This window comes from Anoplopoma fimbria, chromosome 23 (genome assembly GCF_027596085.1).
Source record: "Anoplopoma fimbria isolate UVic2021 breed Golden Eagle Sablefish chromosome 23, Afim_UVic_2022, whole genome shotgun sequence".
In the NCBI taxonomy this organism is placed as follows: Eukaryota; Metazoa; Chordata; class Actinopteri; order Perciformes; family Anoplopomatidae; genus Anoplopoma; species Anoplopoma fimbria.
Window position 1 is genome coordinate 14,400,662 of NC_072471.1, and position 18,772 is coordinate 14,419,433.

Consider the following 18,772-nt stretch of genomic DNA (forward strand, 5'->3'; position numbering starts at 1 on the left):
TCTATGTTATATTTACATAATTATCTTTCTTGATTTTTCAAGTTGAGATGGTAAGATACTTTTTTTTTTTTTTTTTTACTTGTAATAATTCTTACTTTGTTTTGAGCTCCACTCATGACTTTGATTGTCTTAAATAATATCATCATCATCATTATCATCATCATTTTCATTGTCTTGATATGGGGTCAGACCTTGCCAGCAGGGATGATTGACGTCTTAATGCCCCACCCACCCACCCACCTACCTACCTACCTACCTGATACCCTAAAAGTGGATTGTTCCACTTAACCCTGTTCTCTCCAGCATCGGGTTGAACCATGGTGTGATAACAGGGGTGACTATACAGCAAAACTAAGACCCAGAGGCTCATTATGTGGCGAACATCTACAGCGATAATGATTGTGGGGATCACTATGTGACAGCACACCTGAAGAGTAGTCATGGCTCCTGTAGCGCCGCGTGGAGCTCAAACAAAGCAAAGGGCTCCTGATGAGAAGTGACTTTAAAGATACTGTATATACTCCTGGCCGTCTCACACACACACACACAGACAGTGGAACACCCTGGTGGATCACGGTAAACACTGCTTTCCTATGATTCAAAAACAAAAACACCAAACTAAGTATATGTACAGGATTTTAAATCTAGAATACTAGATTTCATAAAAACAGAAAAAGGACAGCATAGGATTTGTTTGGTTGTTATGATAATCTCTTCATTTGAAATGTGTGTGTGTGTTAGTGATTGTGTTTGTGCACGTATGTGTGTGTGGATCCAAGCCGAAGATGTTCCACTGTGTCTGGGTGAGGCAGCCATAACTAGTAAACGGGGACGGGACTCTTTGTTCACAGAAAACAGTTTCTAAAAGTGATAAAACTGATTTCCAGGGTAAGAAATTCAAATAAAAGGTAAAAATAAAAGAGAGGAAACTTCACATTATACATTATAATAACCGTTACAAATAAAATTATAATAACAATAAAAAAAAATGATGTTCTTCTTTTTCTCAGAGTCTGAGTGCTTTTTAGAAATGGGTTTGGACAACAAAAGGTTACGTCTTCAGCTCAGAGGAGGGCCGGCGTCGAGTCCGTCAGTCCAGCGCGCTGTCCTAACTCCGCCCGCCCAACCGTCCGCAGGATTAATACAAAACGAACGCATCAAAAAACAAAAGGGAACAAACAAATGCAAAACAAAGCAAGGTAAAATAACAACTTTTGTTTAGATCTAAATATCTACCAGCTAAATAGAATAATGTTTCATTGACTGTCATAGTTTCATATGGTCATAAAACCCAATAAAGAGGAGAAAAATAAATTATACTGTACATAACTTACTAAACTTAGGAAACGCTGACCATCCTTATAATTATTGTTAATAATATTATTAGACTAGAGGCAGTTTGAAGAGAAATAATAAAATACAGTATTCAAATACAAACAGAAACACTGACTGGCTGCTTCAGCTCAGCTCCGCCCACTGGGGGCAGCAGGACGATGTTGATTGGAGGGAGCAGGAAAACACTGAGGGACAGAACAACAGTTGTGTGTGTGTGTGTGAGAGTGTGTATATGCGTGTGTGTGTGTTACAATTAATAACAGCAGCAGTGTAAGCCTGTCTTTCTATATCTTAGACGTTTTGAGCCTTTTTCTCGTACTGAAAATGAGATTCTACGCACACAGCACACACCAACACACACTCAAAGCCAAGTCGTACTGATGTTTTGCCCCGGACGAGATAAAGATATAGGGACGGAGCGAGAAGAAGACTGGTGGATTGTCTCACAACACAGTGCTTTCGTTTCTGCTCCCGGACGCCAGAGACTCCCCCTTGAAAATCCCCTTAAAATGGGACAGTCCATGCTGCACTGGTCAGTCCTGTCTGGACCGTCCCAATCGGGTTCCAATGGGGGAGTGGGCAGTCACAAAAACGCAGAGAAAAAAAGGGGGCGAACCGCTGACAGCACACCGAGAGGTCGAAGAAAAGATATGTTTTTGTTAAAAATAAACATGTCGGATGTCTGTCAGGTGCTTTACAACAAAAGGGGGAAAAAAGAAAAGTCTCTTTTTTCTATTATTATTCAAACTTGTAGCACAAAAAACAACAAATCACATTCACAAGCCACTTATTGGCACCGTGTACCTGAGTGAGAATATAATAGAACCAAAGAACAAAAAAAGCTGTTTTCTTAAAAGTGTCTCTTGATAATAAAGGTCCGCCATCTTAAAGTGTCATCTGTTAGCCTTTGACAGGTCCACTGATCCGTCTTTCGTCTTTAAAATGTCTCCTTTTTCTACAAACGGGTCTAAAAGGTTGCTTTTTGAGTGTGATATTGATTTCTCCTCACTCGTGGCATTACACTCAAAATCTTGCAGTAGTACTTGATTATTCCTCAGCAAGCGTCGGAGGCCGGCTTGGTCGTCTCGTCCTCCCAGACTCCAGTTTGTGTTACAGTCAGTGTGAGTGACAGGTCCTGTGCTTCCGTTGATTGATCAGATGCTGGTATCAGGACTCCAGTGGGAGGGGCTTGGCTCTGTTAAAAGAGTCCATGTGAGTCAGGAGAGGGAGGGAGGGGGGGGGGGGTTGTGAGATAGGGACATAAGGTGATTGGCAAAAAGAGAAAGTCTTCTTCCTGATTGGTGGGTTGGGGATTGTGTGGGATCAACCAGCAGTGATTGGCTTCTAAATAGGTGTCTGTCGTGCCGCCCTATTGGGTGATATGGTTGTCGTTATCGCTGGTGTAATCTGCTTCTTCGTCCTCGTAGTCGAAGTCGTCGTACACGTCTCCGTTGCTGTCGTCCAGCCGCAGCTCCTCCTCCTTGATGCGTGGCTCGTCCCCCTTCAGGCCAGCCATGTGGGGGTTCTGGTGGTGGTTGGCGTTGGGCTCGGGGCTGCTGGACATGCTTGAGTGCTCTGAGGGCATTTGGGGTGAGGGGATTCCGGCCATGGAGAGGGCACCTGGGTAAACCACGCCTGCGGAGGACAAGGGATGCTGGCCCTGCTGCCTATAAGACACAAGGAAGACTTGTTTTAGTTCCTGACAGTCCCAAACTACATTGGATGGCTAATGTGGCTCTGTCCAAAAGTAACTTCATATGCTGTCCCTCCTTGTTTCCAGTCTTTATGCTAAACTAAGCTCACTAGCTGTTGGCTGTAGCTTCACATTTACTATAGAAAATGGTACCAGTCTTCTCATCTAACTCTTGGCAAGTGAATATTTTTCCCAAAATGTAGAACTCGTATTTAAATACAGGGATGTTCACTTGTGGCCCCTCAACACCAGTCGGATATGTTTACTGGTTGTGAAAAGTTAAGCCAAAAAGCGTTTGATTTCTTTGAATACTTTTTAGCAAAACAAAGAGAAGTAATTCTCAAGAAAGATTAGATTAAAGTCTGAAAAAAGTAAGAATAACAATATGTTTTTTCTTTCTAATCCCAGAGCTATAACATGTTGGGAACCATCTTTGAATTTATATTAGTTAACCTGGCTTATTAAGAAAAAGGAAATAACAACTACATAATAACAAAATGTAATGAGGAACAAATTAAACCTGAAGTAACCATGAAGTAATACCAACCAACCAAAAAAAAAAAAAAAAAAAAAAATCCATTACGTGAAAATCTAAATAAGAGAAGTTAATTAAAACCTTGTGGTTGGTGTCAATATATTTAACAAATTCAGCAACAATATAAAAGCAAATATACATTTTCTTTTGTTTTGACTTGAAACTGATATTATGAGACATGAAACATATTCTAACAAAGAAAATCTAATAAAACTAAATAAAGTTAAAAGCGCAAATGCTACTTATGTGCTAATCAGAAGATAAATATTAAATACCCGACCATCCCAAAGTATAAGAACTAACTGCTATCTTACGACTCAACATACAAAAACAGTTCCCCTAAACAGTTCCCCTACCCCACACTGAAGTATTGTCTCATTTCCTGCCTGCGGGACCTCATGATGGCTTTGTACTCGCCGATGCGCAGCTTCTTGCCGTCCACCAGGCAGGTGCGTTTGGGTCGCGGTTTGTACTTGTAGTCGGGGTATTTCTCCAGGTGCTGCTTGCTGAGGCGGGCCTGCTCCTCATAGTAGGGCTGCTTCTCCAGGTTGGTCATGGCTTTCCAGCGGGAGCCTGGACAGGGACGCATTAATGATGATGATAATGATCAGTTTTCAGTTTAGAGGAGTGTGAAAGTGTATGAAAAATAACAGCAATAAAAAAAAAAAATCATTAAATGGCCGTTATGGTCATTATATAGAAATAAAATTAATAGAAATAAGCTTTAAGTGGTGTGTAAATTAGGCATGTACATCAGCTTTAAGATCAATTACATTGTGTTAGGAACAAATGTGTGTGTGGCATGCGTGATCCTACATCATATGTGAATACTGACACACTCACACAAACACACACACACACACACACACACACACACACACACACACACACACACACACACACACACACACACACACACATAACAGTGGAAATTTCACACAGAAAGAGGTTAATGAGGAGAGCGTTGAGGACGACAGGTACTTATCTAAACTAATGAGGACTTCACTTAACCTGCTGTCATCTCTCTCAGCTCAGTTTCTGCTCATAGATTTGCAGTATCAGCTCCCTGCTTATGTGTGTGTGTGCGTGTGTGTGTGAGTGAGTGAGTGTAATCTTGAGCATGTCTTTCCCTGTGTGTTTCATATCTGGTCTGAATTTGCACTTGACTACTGTATGTTTAATGGGTAAAAGCTGTCAGCACTTGGCTGTTCTCGCTCCCTGTCTTTCTCTCTCTGTTCTGCGATCTGTTAGCAATCGAGAAGGGAGAGAGAGGGGGAGCAGAGGGAGGGGGGCTTATTAAAACCAGATTTCCCTGTGTTATAAAACGCTTAGGAGCTCTTTAAAATGTCAGGGCCGATCCCGGCGGTCCGGGGGAAATGTCAGGCGGCCTCGCGCTGCTTGTTTAATGCATAATGAATTATATCATCATTTGTCGGAGCCGCGCTCTCCCCAGCCGTTCATTAACAGCTGCTTACACAATGCCACCGCTTGTAATGAAATCACTGTGTGTGCTTGAGAAAGTGGGAAACAGGACCCGCAGTACATACATCCTTACTTATGCTTGGGCTGCACAGTGGGAAGTAGTGAGTTAGGTGACAGGGGTGGGGGCAAAGGCTCCTGTCACTCAAAGCAGACTGTGTGTGTGTTTGTGAGAGAGATAGAGAGAGAGAGAGAGAGAGAGAGAGAGAGAGAGTGTGTTTTACCGAGGATCTTGCTGATGTTGGAGTTGTGCATGTCGGGGAAGGCCTGCAGGATCTTTCTCCTCTCGTCCTTGGCCCAAACCATGAAGGCGTTCATCGGCCGCTTGATGTGCGGCTCGGCGCTGCCACGACCCCGGGCCTCCCGGAATATTCTGGAGTCTGACACGCTGGGGGAGCCTGAGGGGGGAGGGCGAGGTGAGGAGAGGCAGACATAAATACAAATAGACATTACATTCGATTACAGTTTGCACAGTGAAAACATAATTGTCAAATTATGAGTTTAAAAAAAAAAAAAAAAAGATAAACTGAAAGATGAAGTATTCCTTAATAGGTTGAAAATTTTTTCAGCTCAATTAAACCTTATAAAAAACAATATTTTACTTTCGACTGGTGAAATGTATCGAAATGAAACTCCTAAAATTAATAAGAATCACATTTTCCATTGCTTCTTTATAGCAATTTTTGTCACCTAAATTACCGCATGCATGAGTGTGTGTGTGTTTGTGCGTGTGTGTGTGTGTGTGTGTGTGTGTGTGTTTGTGCGTGTGTCTCCCTACCGTCAGAGTCTCCGCTCATGGTGAAGTCCAGCATGGCGTGGCTGAACTTGTCCTCTGCCTGCTGCTTCAGCTGTTGACTCAGACTCTCCAAGGCAGCCTTGTCCTAAACAACACAAACAGTTCACAGTTGCAGTCGGTCAGCGAGTGAGTCAATGAGTGTGAATATATGAATGAGTGAAACCACGGAGCAGTGATGCAGAAAAATGCCCAATTTACTTGTAAACATTCTTATAACAGATTCTAAATAGATTTCTGGCTTCGTTTTTTATTTTATTTGATATTATTCATGACATACTTATTGCTAAAAGGACTATTTGTTTCATGTCACAAATTCCTGTTTTTGAAGCATAGAAATCAAATTACTTTTTCTGTTGGCCCGAAGCCAATCTGTCTGCAAGAAAATCAGTTTTGAAGACATAAACTCCTCCACAGAATGAAGGAATCATATCCCCCTTTGATCTGAAATAAATCAGTTGATAATAATTCCTTTTTTTATTTTTTTATCAGTTGCTCAAACACAGATAAACCAGACAAATAACAGCAGCCGTTCCAGCAGATAGATCGTTTGTGTTTTGGTTCGTTTCAGTGTAAATTTGCGTAAATGTTAATGTCAACAGCAAATTGTTAGAGTGCTTTACGCCCGCACGCTTGAACACACATCTGTGCGTATGTTTGCATGTGCAAGAATGCTGATTACATTTACTCCTATTTGGATGTGTGTGTACTGTATATTATATGTGTGTGTGTGTGTGTGTGTGTGTGTGTGTCGACTCCTGGCAGCCACCTGCGAGAGTGGAGTGCAGCGGCTTGCCTCTCTCTCACAGAGGCCCCCGAGGGTCGACGCATTAGAGAGAGAGAGAACGGGAGAGTGCAGCGCGGACGAGAGCGAGGCCACGCCGCACGGCCCCCTGGGTATTTATTACAACCAATAAAAGGCTGATTTACTGAGCATTTACATGCGTAATGCAAGCAGCCGGCACACTCTATGCTGGAACATGACTGCCGACCGGCACACACACACACTCGCATACCGCAGTTCACCCGCGCCAGCGTTTTACTGTTTAATTACACGATTAGGAGCCGTACCCAAAACACTGTCGTCTTCTAAAACAACCTTCCAAAAAGTGTCCCTCTCCATTTACATGTGACCCTGGCGAGCTGGCTGGCTGGATGGGAGGAGGGCTGAATGATAATGAAATGCATTTTCTCTGTTTTTAGTCCAGCAGAGTTTAATTGTTAAGAGATCATTTCCCCCCCTGACTGGAATAAATATGGCTAAAAACGACAGGTAGGGGAGAGGGAGAATGGAAGGCAGAAGCAAGCTGCGTAAATGTTCTTTTTTGTTTATTTGCAAGTCATTTAAAAACTATTTTATTATGAATTTATTATGTTTTAATAAATCAACAATTATCCGCCAGATTTAGCCATTTTGTATGCAAATCAGATCCATTTTAGGAATTTTCCTCATTTCACACAAATGATCAGCCTCATTTAAACCTCGTTCGAGGAAAAACGAGCACAAAACGTGTCTCACACTTTCCGATTTTGTGCTTCAACATGCCGTTACAAAGGGCTTTTTACCGTGTGTGTGTGTGTGTGTGAGGCAGAGACGGAGATGAACAGGGAGACAGAGTGGATGACAGCCTAGTCTGACATTAAGCCCCAGTACAGTACATGAGAAAAGTGGATTGAATGGCTGACACTGGAGCCAAGACACAAAGTAGCGACAAAACTAATCCTCTGAGTGTGTCAGAGATGACACCGTAGTATCCGAACGCCAAGCGCTCGCCGGTTTCACACTCACGCAGCACAAAGCCAAAGGGCCGAGGAAGCGGGAGTCGGTGTGGAGTGCGTGGCTTTGGAAGCTGAGAAAGATTCATGTTTTTCTCCCAAAAAGTAATCTTAAATTTCCTAAACTATTTCATGTTTGCTTTAAATTAATTATTTGACAATAAACGGAAAAAATTAAAATAAAATAATTTTGAGCTTTACATAATTTTTTTTCTAAATATATATTCCTAAATAAGGCTGACAAAAATTCATCATTTCCACCACTGGTATGAGAAGTTACAATAAAAGGAAAGGCTCAATTTAGTACATAATAAAATGATACAGTTTTTTATAACCCCCTGCAGTGGAGTAAAAATGGCTAAATTTCTCTATTTAATGCAACAAATGTGTGTAAAAAGCTGTTAAATATGCAAAATTTCCTGATGTTCCCTCTCTTCCCAGTACTTTCCCGAGTGTGAATCTAATTGGTTATTAGACTGAATCCTTTAGACTGTATCTACAGTATATTACTATCTCACTAGATGTGTACAAAAACTGGGTTGAATACATAAATCATTGTGGGTTTGACTTTTTCAACCGCATCGGATGAGGGAGTAAAAGAAAGGAAGAAAGAGACAGATAGAGCTGTTGAATGTCAGCGGTGCAGACGCTTCAAGCACACTGTTGCTCTGTAAGTATGTGTATGTGTGTGCGTGTGTGTGTGCGTGCGTGCGCATGCACCAGCTGACTCCCAATGTGTTTAACAAATAACCACAATTTAGCCACGCTGCTGAGGAGCCGGCGCCGTCACTTCACATTACCGTCTACCCAACGCTCCGCTCTGCCACACACACACACACACACACACACACACACACACACACACACACACACACACACACACACACACACACACACACACACACACACACACACACACACACACACACACACACACACACACACACACACAAGTAGCCCTGTGGTGCGCCTTACAGACACACTCATTACCTCTGAGACGCCTCTGGTTTTACCTTATCTGGCCCTGTTTAGCTTCAACACATTTCAGCGAGCGCATTGTACACCGATTTACCTCCTACATAGTGCAGTAGGGATGGCATATGGCAAGACAAATTATTACACACTGACAATGAGACGGTAAGGCTTGTGATGTTTTTTTTTTTTTGCAATTTTCATTTTGGGGAGAATTTATGAATTTAGACCTTTGGATTCAGTTGTGTTTTTTTTTTTTTTTTGTCTTCAGTTTTTGATGCTATTGATGAGTGGGGCTCATATGTCATTGAAATAATAATATAATTTATAGTATTTTAACAGACGCAAGAAGTATTAAAAAAGACTATATTTATTATGTTCTTTTTGTCACATAGGATAGAACTAATATCAACAAAGACTAAAAGAGGTGGTCTTTGAGGTACTAAGACGGACCTTTATATATAATGTCTATTATTAATATATCAATAAATTGATTATGATTCTTATTTTCGTGCCCTTTAATCCTATGGGGTGGATGTTAGACTTTGTCGCCTGTTGCTAAGGTTACAACACACCATACCCCGCGCTGTAACACGGATGGGATTTAAAGTGGTTTACCTTGTCCGAGCGTCCATTGTTGAGGCTCAGGTTGCTGACGGCGGCAACCTTGGCGTCCAGGACCTGCTGCTCTCTCTTCAGCTGCTCCTTCATCTGCCGGGCCTCGGCGAAGGCCTTGGTCACAGCCTCGTGGTCGTTCAGGTAGGCGGTCGTGGACAGCGAGGACAACAAGTCTGCTGAGACACACACAGGGACACAGAGAGACGGGGACGAGTGATTAATTTGGTTTTGCAAAGTCGTATATTGTGTGTAAAAATGTTATTCGGGTTGAGTCTTTATCTACTGTATTTGAACTTAAAGTGTGTTTATTCTTAAAATGAGAGAGAATAATAAAGTGACATTTGGAATAGCAACGCATGTGTGTAAGTGTGTGTGTGTGTGTTTATGCTTGAGAAGCCGGCAGGAGGTTTTCATCCAGAATAAATCTTCTCCTGAACCATGAGGTAAAGACATTAACATACACTTGATGAGGGGGGTTTGCTGGGGCATCTGTGTGTGTTTGTGCGTGTGTGTTTGTGTGTGTTTGTGTGTGTGTGTGAGAGCATGTGTCTCTCTCATGCTCAGTCTTACACACTGACCACTTGACTGTCGAGCTGGGCATATGTGAGTCAGAGTGTGCCCCTAGCCAGCCATGCTACAAGCTGCCCACCGCCTCCTCCACCTGCTATCAGCAGTAAACACACACACACACACACACACACACACACACACACACACACACACACACACACACACACACACACACACACACACACACACACACACACACACACACACAGACCGAAACAAACAACTATAAACACAAGCAATCGCTCACAACTTCAACCCCTGGGTAATCCTGTTACAACTCCCACCTTTCAACACACACACACACACATCTCTTTTCATCTGAATCCTTGTAGTTACACTTTGAAGAGAGGTGGCCACATGACTCTCATTACTCTCACTAAGAACTCCTGCTAATTTCCCCAGTTGAGAACATCTGCCCTGGCACCTCACAAAGATCAGATCTTGCCGCTCTATTATTTGTATTATTTCCGCAGCTTAGCCGCCGATGAGGCATCTGCTCTGACCCTGTGTTTGTGAGGGTTGTGTGCGCCGCTATCGCCTCTCTCTATCAGCCGTGTTAGCTCTTAACAAAGAGCTGCGGCTGGCTTATGGAGCCTTTATCAGCGCTAATCCGCACCGCTAATGCCATCTCAGGCCAGATTACCAGCTTCAGATTGGTAATGACAGAGCCGTGAACTCTTTCAGAAGTCATAACCGGGAAATCAGGATGTGAGCAGGGCCAAAAAAAAAAAAAAAAAGGAGGGGGTTGTTGAGAGGGGGGGAGAGGGCGTTGGAATCGGGTAGCAGTCCATTTTAATCTGGAGTTAAAAGAGAGGAAGGGGGACAGACAGATATTCTTGCTCATGAATGTGTGTGCGAGCCTCGCTTAAAATGACAGCGATGCCAACCATCCAGACAAGTGAATGTGACCCAGATAGAAAGGGAGGAGGGGTGTCTCTCTCTCTCTCTCTCTCACTCCACACTCACAAATGTTGTCTCTCTCTGAACGCCAAATCTCTACAGACAAGTGCAATACCTTTTTGACCATAAAAAAACACTCCTTCAGGGGGGTCAGGGGGAACTGCACTACTTTATGATGGACAAATGTGTGATAGTGGTAGAAGTTACAGGCGCTGACAGCCTTCAGTTTGGTTTGAGATGGGCAGATGGATGGATGGACGGATGAGGTAGGGAAAACTAGAAACGTGCATTTGAAAAGACAGAGAGGTGATTTTTGGACAGGAATTCATCCGGACGTCTATAATGGTAGTGAAGCTACTGAAAATAAACTTGGTTGAATTATCTTAATATCAGCAGATATGACCCAGATACTCTAAAAGCCTTAGTGAGCATAAACACTGTCTTATTCTATATTGAGTTTTTTTTATGTTATTAAGGTCTATAAAATGATCACTTTTTTCACATTTTAAAAAGTAACCATGTATTTTGAACGTAACTCTTAATCTGTTAGATAAAGGAAATGTGGTGAAGTAAAAAGCACAATATTTCTCTCTTAAACGTAGTGTTGAAGAAGTACAAACAAGAGTAAAATGCAGACACTCGAGTAAAGTACCTTAGAGTTGCCTTTAATTATAGCACTACATTAAATTAAATGTGTTTAGTTACATTCTACCACTGACAATTATACCTCACAGTGGCACTCTTGAGTTTTCTTTAACAGAAAATCCAACTCTACCCATTTAAATGTAGGGAAAAATATTATTTTCCTCTGAATCTACTGCATGTGGGTCTGTTTGTTTGTTCCTGTCTGAATCTGAATAACCTGAACACACATTCATAATCTGTACCCGCCCACACATCCCCACACACACATACAAACACAGACACACACTCACTCCCACATCAAAACGACCTGCTTTAGACTCTTTTCCAATTTGTCTGCCTCTTCTCTCCCCTCTGAACTTGTAACAGGAATCCTAATACGACTATGAGCTGCAATAACAAACGTGCTGGTGACCGGCTAAACTCAACAGATGGAGCCGCGAGCTGCAACCTAACCCGGGATGTGCGACACAAAACACACTGGTCTCCACGCACATAATAATTCAGCGGGGATCACACACAAACTTTAAACACTGTAATCCATTTTTCTGAACAAAAAACATCTGGGACCGCAAATCCCCTAATCTGATATTAAATCCGCCGATTTGTTGAAAAACAGTGAGATTAGCCAAGAAGTCAGAAAAAAAATGACTAACTGCCTATTGCATAGGAGGAGGAGGAGGTGGGATTGTGAGAGTGTGTGTGTGTGTGTGTGTGTGTGTGAGCCTTTGTGTGCGTTCGAGTGTGTGTTATGGTGTGTGTACTGTCATTGTGTCATTAATGCTGGGTGTTTGCGCTGTCCTGGCTCATGTAAGAGGCTTGTCTAATCTCATTGGTGATACCTCCTGTCTGTCATGCGCTCCTCTCTTTATTATTCCCCCGCTTCGTCGCTCAAAAAAAAATAAAAAAGACTGCTAATCCCCATCTCTCTCTCTCTCTCTCCTTCCCTGCTTCCTCTCACTCCCTGTGTCTCTCTGTCTCTTTCAGTCACTAATAAACACATAACAATGAAGCAGCCCCGAGGCAAATAGAGACGCGGAGGAAAAAACACAAACACACTAATTATAGCCTGTTACATATGTGTAATATTTGAACTATCAGTGCTGTGTGACAAATGGATTAAGAGTACAGAATGGTGATTCATTTATGTCATATTTCATGTATGTGTGCATGTGGCCGGGTATGATTACGGTACTGGCTGTGGCAACAATGGCAGCACTGGGAGGGAGATGCTATTCTTGTCATCGCCACAACCAGCGAGGCTATTAGTGTTTACCTTTAAGGCGAACGTTGTCACAATGGGAATAATTTGCATTTCATAAAAGTGTATCCAAGTGTAGGAGCACTTATACTGTTTGTATGCAACATATATGCATTCACATGTTTTTGTTTGGATATGATGTTGTGTGTGAGTGTAACTCATTTAGAGGAAAATTAGGGTTTATTTCAACCATAATCTTATTTTCATAGTTTTGACCATCGTTTGTATTGGTAATAACAATGATAATAATGTATGCATTAACTGCAACATCACCTAAAAATCAAATGGGAACTGTGGCTGTGGTTTTATACATCAATCTTAGAAATATGCCAAGCTACAACAGCCTGTATGGCTACCTTTTTTTGTCATTTAAAAAAACAATTGTAGTAGCTAGTTTTGTAGGACAGCAACGTCCTCAGTCTTAGTTCAAAGTCAAAAAGCTCTGATTGGTTGATTGGCTCTCCAGTCAGGGAAGCAGCCATAAATGAACACAACACCAGACTATTTTGAATTACTTAACAAATTACAAAGTACAAAGTACAAAGGGATGGTCAACAATATAAAAAAGACCAAAATTGCAGTAGCCTCATTATTGTGTAACTGTTCCTGTGCTGTGTGTGCGACGGATGGTCCACTTACCTATCGAGCTAGCTCTGGACGGTGGACCTCCGATGCTGGAGGGGGCGACGCTGTGCTTCATGGAGCCGGCGGAGCCCAGCTTGGCGGCAGCGGCAGCAGCGACCTGTGGGGAAGTTGGGGGGGAGTTGGGTGACTTGCTCTCGGATGCCTTAGGCTTGGCCGACAGGTTCAGTGGCTGTGCACCCTCACTGTCCTGCAAAAACCAAAACAGCACAGTTTCGCCTGCTGTGACCACCGTAGCAATTTGGAAGCGGGAGGCCCCTCAACGGGGCCACTCGCAATGGAGGCTATAACACGCACTGGTGAAACGCAGGCCCATGCACAGCAGTGAGACAGATGACAAGGTGCATGCCACTGCCTGTATCCAAACAGCTTGTCACAAGCAAAAAAAACAACATAAAATTACAGCACGGACAACAATAAATATTGATATATTTTGGTGCAAACTGCTGACATTTACATGCAAAATAACTGACTCCCTATCACAGCGAGGTCCAGACGACTCATGCACATGTATGTGCACATTCCACATGCAGGCTCCAGTAAACATGCACTACAATTCTGCTCCTCAGCATGCTTCAAACAAGGCCAGTGGTAAGAGCAACAATCACACCTGAGGAGAAGAAACACCTTGAAATCATTCCCAAAACTACAGTGGACAGAATCTGTCTTTCCCAAAGCACCTCCCTGAGACTAAGTCTTTACAGCTGTGGATCTGAAGACTCAATGCATCAAACAGCCGACAGAACAGAAGACTGTCTGCCACTTCAATGTGCACGTGCTCCATTAGAAACAAGAGACCGTCATGGCTGTGAACACGGGAGTGAACAGCGAAGCAGCACTTTCTGCCTCAAAGACACACACACACACAGTCCCAGCAACCAATCCATTACTTCTTAAGTAGTTTTTTTATTTAAAGTATTATGAGGCCAAACAGGACTTAATATATCTATATCATTAAATTCCGACACTCATCTAAATCAAAGGATGTCTGCACACGGCAACAACCTCAACACAAGTAACAGACAGCGGCCCCCTAAACGAATCAGCATGTGGACTACCGCGCGACACCAGGGGCTGTTATCACGTTAATTGTCATGGCAACGCCACCCCTGCTGATGACCTAATCCAATCAGGGGGAGCCCCGGAGGGTCATGTGACAGGAAGGAAGGAATTAGATTGCCCAGGGGCCAGATGTACACAGACCACTCTGTGTAATTAAAACGCCGCAATTAAAAGGCAGACACAACATGGGACAAGGGACGGCTTAATGGGCCTGCAAGTAGAGCACCACAGTGTTGTCTGTGAGGTTTAGGAATACAATTTGTTTTTGTATGGTTTTGTTTTAGGACAAAAACATATTAATTGTTCTTAAATGTTCATATTATAAAAAATGAATTAAAGGGAACTTTAGCTTTACAGGTGTGGTCCTATTGTAGCTACATGTAAACCATGAAATAGAATGGAGACATTATTATTATTTTTTTTTCTGGTCATTAGTCTAATTGCTGCTTAGCCGGAGAAGAATCCAGCATACAGTGGGATCCAAAAAGAGAGGAAGTACTGTATGTGTGTGTGTGTGTGTGTGTGTGTGTGTGTGTGGGGTATACCCACTCATTAAGGTCGACTCTCCCTCATTCCCACTCCTTGAGTCGTACTAAGCCTTATGAGCCCCTCACAACTCAATTAAGCCCTTCCAATTAAGCCCCTACATGTGTACGTGCCTATGTACAATGTGTGCGATCACCACTTTTTGTGTGTATGTGAGTGTGAGTGTGTGTTTGTGTGTGCGTGCGTGTGTGTGTGTGTGCGACGAGGCCTAACCGGATTGTCCTTCATTAGGGGGGTCTTTCTAAATAGACGAAGGACCCCCAAAGATGCCTTCAGTGAGACAATGGGCCCGGAGAAGAAGAGGAGAGAAAAGGAGTAGAGAAAAACTGAGCGGGATCTTCTCAATCCTGACCCATATTATGGTGGGCTTTGGCTGGGAACGCGTTTGAATATTTATTACAAATAGATAATGCCTCCGCCTCTTGTACAGTGGAATGGGGGGAGTTTCCACTCCGCGCCAAGCCAAATCCTATGGTGGGAAGGTGGCCAACCTGCATTATGCCAGTTCGGAGGAATTAGTTTAGACAGTGGAGCTGAGAGGCTTGGACCGACTTGATTATGTGTGTGTGTCTGTGTGTGTCAGTGTGCGACATTGTTCAACAAGCTCTAAATCTCATGACAGTGTGTGTGTGTGTGTGTGTGTGTGTGTGTGTGTGTGTGTGTGTGTGTGTGTGTGTGTGTGTGTGTGTGTGTGTGAGGCCCCTAAAGCCTCTGAAAGCCTTGGAATCTCGAATTAATACAATTGCTTTTGTGTCTCTCTTGGCTGATGAAACAGTCTCCAGCTTTGAGACTGAAAACATGCAGAGTGACAACGAGAGCCAGCGGGACAGAGAGGAGGCGACAGGGGAGAGATAATGTGTGTGTGTGTGTGTGTGTGTGTGTGGGCTGTATTTCACTTCTGTGGATGCCGACATGTGAATGCGACATCAAGGTTCTGCATCTTATCACTAGAGCTGATGGTTCAATTAACAGGACAAGTGTGTGTGCCACTAGGGTTCATCCTGAGCAGGTTTCTCTCAAGACCTTTACATGCTCCTCTCTCCTCCTCTCTTCCTCCCCTCGCAGCTATAAGTGGATGCTTGGATATTAATTATATTGTCATATCTAATTCTCTCAGACAGCAGGGCGACACAGAGGAGGCAGATGTGACAGTTTTGTATACTACATGGCACTGATTCAAACACTGACTCCTCAAGTACGCAAATGCACTTCACATTTTCTACTAATTTGTATTTGGAGAAAAACAGACGAGCAGATGTGGCTTTACCTTGACAGTCTAGACTGATTGTTTTTGGCTCTAGTGGATACTCATATCCATTAGGTTGATAATACTTAAGAACGAGCCATGTTATAAAAGTACTCACTTTAGAGAATGGCTCCTTTAAGAGTGGTGCTTTATATTTGTTCTATCCATCCATTCCATTCCATCCATTTTCCGTAACCTGTTTATCCAGTTAAGGGTCGCAGGGGTGCTGGAGCCGATCTCAGCTGTCAATGGGTGAAGGCAGGGTACACCCTGGACGGGTCGCCAGTCCGTCGCAGGGCTGACATATAGAGACAGACAACCATTCACACTCACATCCACACCTACGGGCAATTTAGAGTCTTCAATGCACCTAAGCTGCATGTCTTTGGACTGTGGGAGGAAGCCGGAGAACCCGGAGAGAACCCACGCTGACACAGGGAGAACATGCAAACTCCACACAGAAGGTTGTCCAGCCCGGGAAATGAACCCGGGCCCCTCTTGCTGTGAGGCGACAGTGCTAACCACTACACCACCGTGCAGCCCTATTTGTTCTATTGTTGGTTTATTATTCTTAATGCATAAACATTCCATGAACTATGCTCATGGACTATATTAACTACTTTATATACTGTTAATCTGTAGTAATACATCACATTTTATGAGCTGATTTAAATGTAAAATCTAAAAATGAATAAAAGATAAATGAAGTGGACTAAGGAGTACAATATTGTCCTCTGAAAAGACTGAAGTAGAAGGTACAGCATAATTGCTTGTAAGCACAGTAGTTGAGTAAATGTACTCTGTTACAGGACTTTCGGCCACTGCGTGTGTGTGATGCATGTCAGCGAACGGGCTACATATGGTGCATAATATGAATCGCACTATTGTACGGGTCTGTATGCATGCCTGCCTACATCTAAAAGGTCCACTCTTGCGTATATAAGACAGCTGCATGTATGCTGCAGTGATTTGTGCATGGCTATGTGTGTGTGTGTGAAGGGGCTAGTTGGCATGGTGTCTTCTTCAACACCTGTGTGTGTGTGTGTGTGTGTGTGTGTCCGTGTCTCACCCGAGGGTAAAGCACTTAAGCGGTGAGCGCCTGAGTCCAAACAGCTGTGAGCAGAGGCAGGCAGCGCGTCTCTAAATGACTGAGAGCCCACAGGGGGAGCACACCTCTGAAATATACATGTCACTCGCCCAGAGAGAGACAGAGTGTTGGAACGAGTGAGTGAGAGCGCTGCAGTGGTCAGCCTGAATTAAATCAGAGAAGGATTTCTTTGATTTGTGTGACTGAGAGATTGAAGCAGAGAGTAAAGAAAGGGAGAGAAATATCTATAAAATGCCACGGAGCACTTATCTATAGTTTGCCCGAGTGTACAGGGGGGGGACAGCGCTGTGGTCAATTGGCCAGTTTGGCTCCATGGGGCCTGTCGTGTGCCATGTGGGTCCACACCCCAGTCTGCCACTCCTGCTGGACTGGGGAGGCCATTACGGCTCCCCCACTTCCCCTCCGCCACAGGCCGCAGCACTTGCCTGTCAGCCCGACTCCATATATATGGTAATAAGACGGGTGTGTCGGCCGAGGTGCAGGGAGGGGCTGATGGACCAAGGACGCAGGGGTGCAAGCTCAGGGGTCAACCGTAAGCTTTAATCTGTGCCATGAGCTAGTCCTCAATGTAAGAGTGGGTGCATGTGTGTTTGTGGACACAGGGGTAAGCATAGGTCAAGAACAAAGAGGGAAAAAGGGAGAAAAAAGATGGAGGAATTGCAAGTAGCAAAGGAAAATATGTGGAAGAGGTAAGAAACAGAAGAGGAAATAATAAGGAAGGAGAGGAGAGGAGGAGAAGAAATGAGGGACAAAAAGGAAAGGTGATGAAATGAAAGACAAGGAAAGGACAGGAAAGACCAGAACAGGAAAGACAGAAAGATTAAAAGCTTTGGGAAGTTTTGCTTTATGTTTGTGAGCACAAATGAGATATTATTCTCTGTAGGATTTAAAACGTGTTGTCCTACTCTGAGACAGACAAGTCTGATCCCATGTGTCTGTCAATGTCTCTGTGATTTGTGACTGATCACTACACTCGTGGGGGGTCCAAGAGTGGACAGCGGATGGCAGGGGGCATGGGGGTTGTGTGTGTGTGTGTGTGTGTGTGTGTGTGTGTGTGTGTGTGTGTGTGTGTGTGTGTGTGTGTGTGTGGTGTGTGTGGGGGAGGGTCCAGATATCTCGACCAGATATTCATAGAATTCCACTTGGATGGACACCAGGCTTCCCCCTCGCCCCTATTGCGCAGCCAGCCGAGGAAACGGAACAAACAGCAATACATCCTCAAATCCTCCAACATCACACACCAGCTGGAGGTTTGTGATAAAGTTGGGCTGTGACTGTGAGTTTTCAGAGATCAAGTTGAACTAGGGTGTGCATTAGTATGAGAAGCAGACTGTTGCTCAGGACACTTGTTTGATTGAAAAAAAAAAAAAAAAAGGACAAGATTCGGGATGCAACCTTGAAACAAGCATGGACACACATTTTCAGCACATGCACATCAGAGAAACACAATCTTGAGCAGGAAGGCATTCATTCTGTCAGTCTCTCAGTTGTAACACTAGAAAGGCCAAAGTGTATACAGTTTAACTGCAAAAGTAATTTCTGGCTATAATAAAATTTTGTAATAATCAGCTTTTTTTTTTAAGCGTGAAAGGAT

At 43.4% G+C, this 18,772-nt stretch overlaps 1 protein-coding gene across 1 annotated transcript in view; it reads right to left on the bottom strand.

The window, feature by feature from the left end:
- Positions 1-247: 247 nt before the first annotated feature.
- The window catches only part of sox5 (SRY-box transcription factor 5), an 85,906-nt gene continuing 67,381 nt past the window's right edge, over positions 248-18,772 (bottom strand). The window contains 6 exon segments of the mRNA XM_054624448.1: positions 248-3,002; positions 3,920-4,136; positions 5,267-5,440; positions 5,821-5,923; positions 9,202-9,377; positions 13,214-13,406. Coding sequence (XP_054480423.1) covers positions 2,705-3,002; positions 3,920-4,136; positions 5,267-5,440; positions 5,821-5,923; positions 9,202-9,377; positions 13,214-13,406 — 1,161 coding nt within the window. The 3' untranslated portion in view covers positions 248-2,704.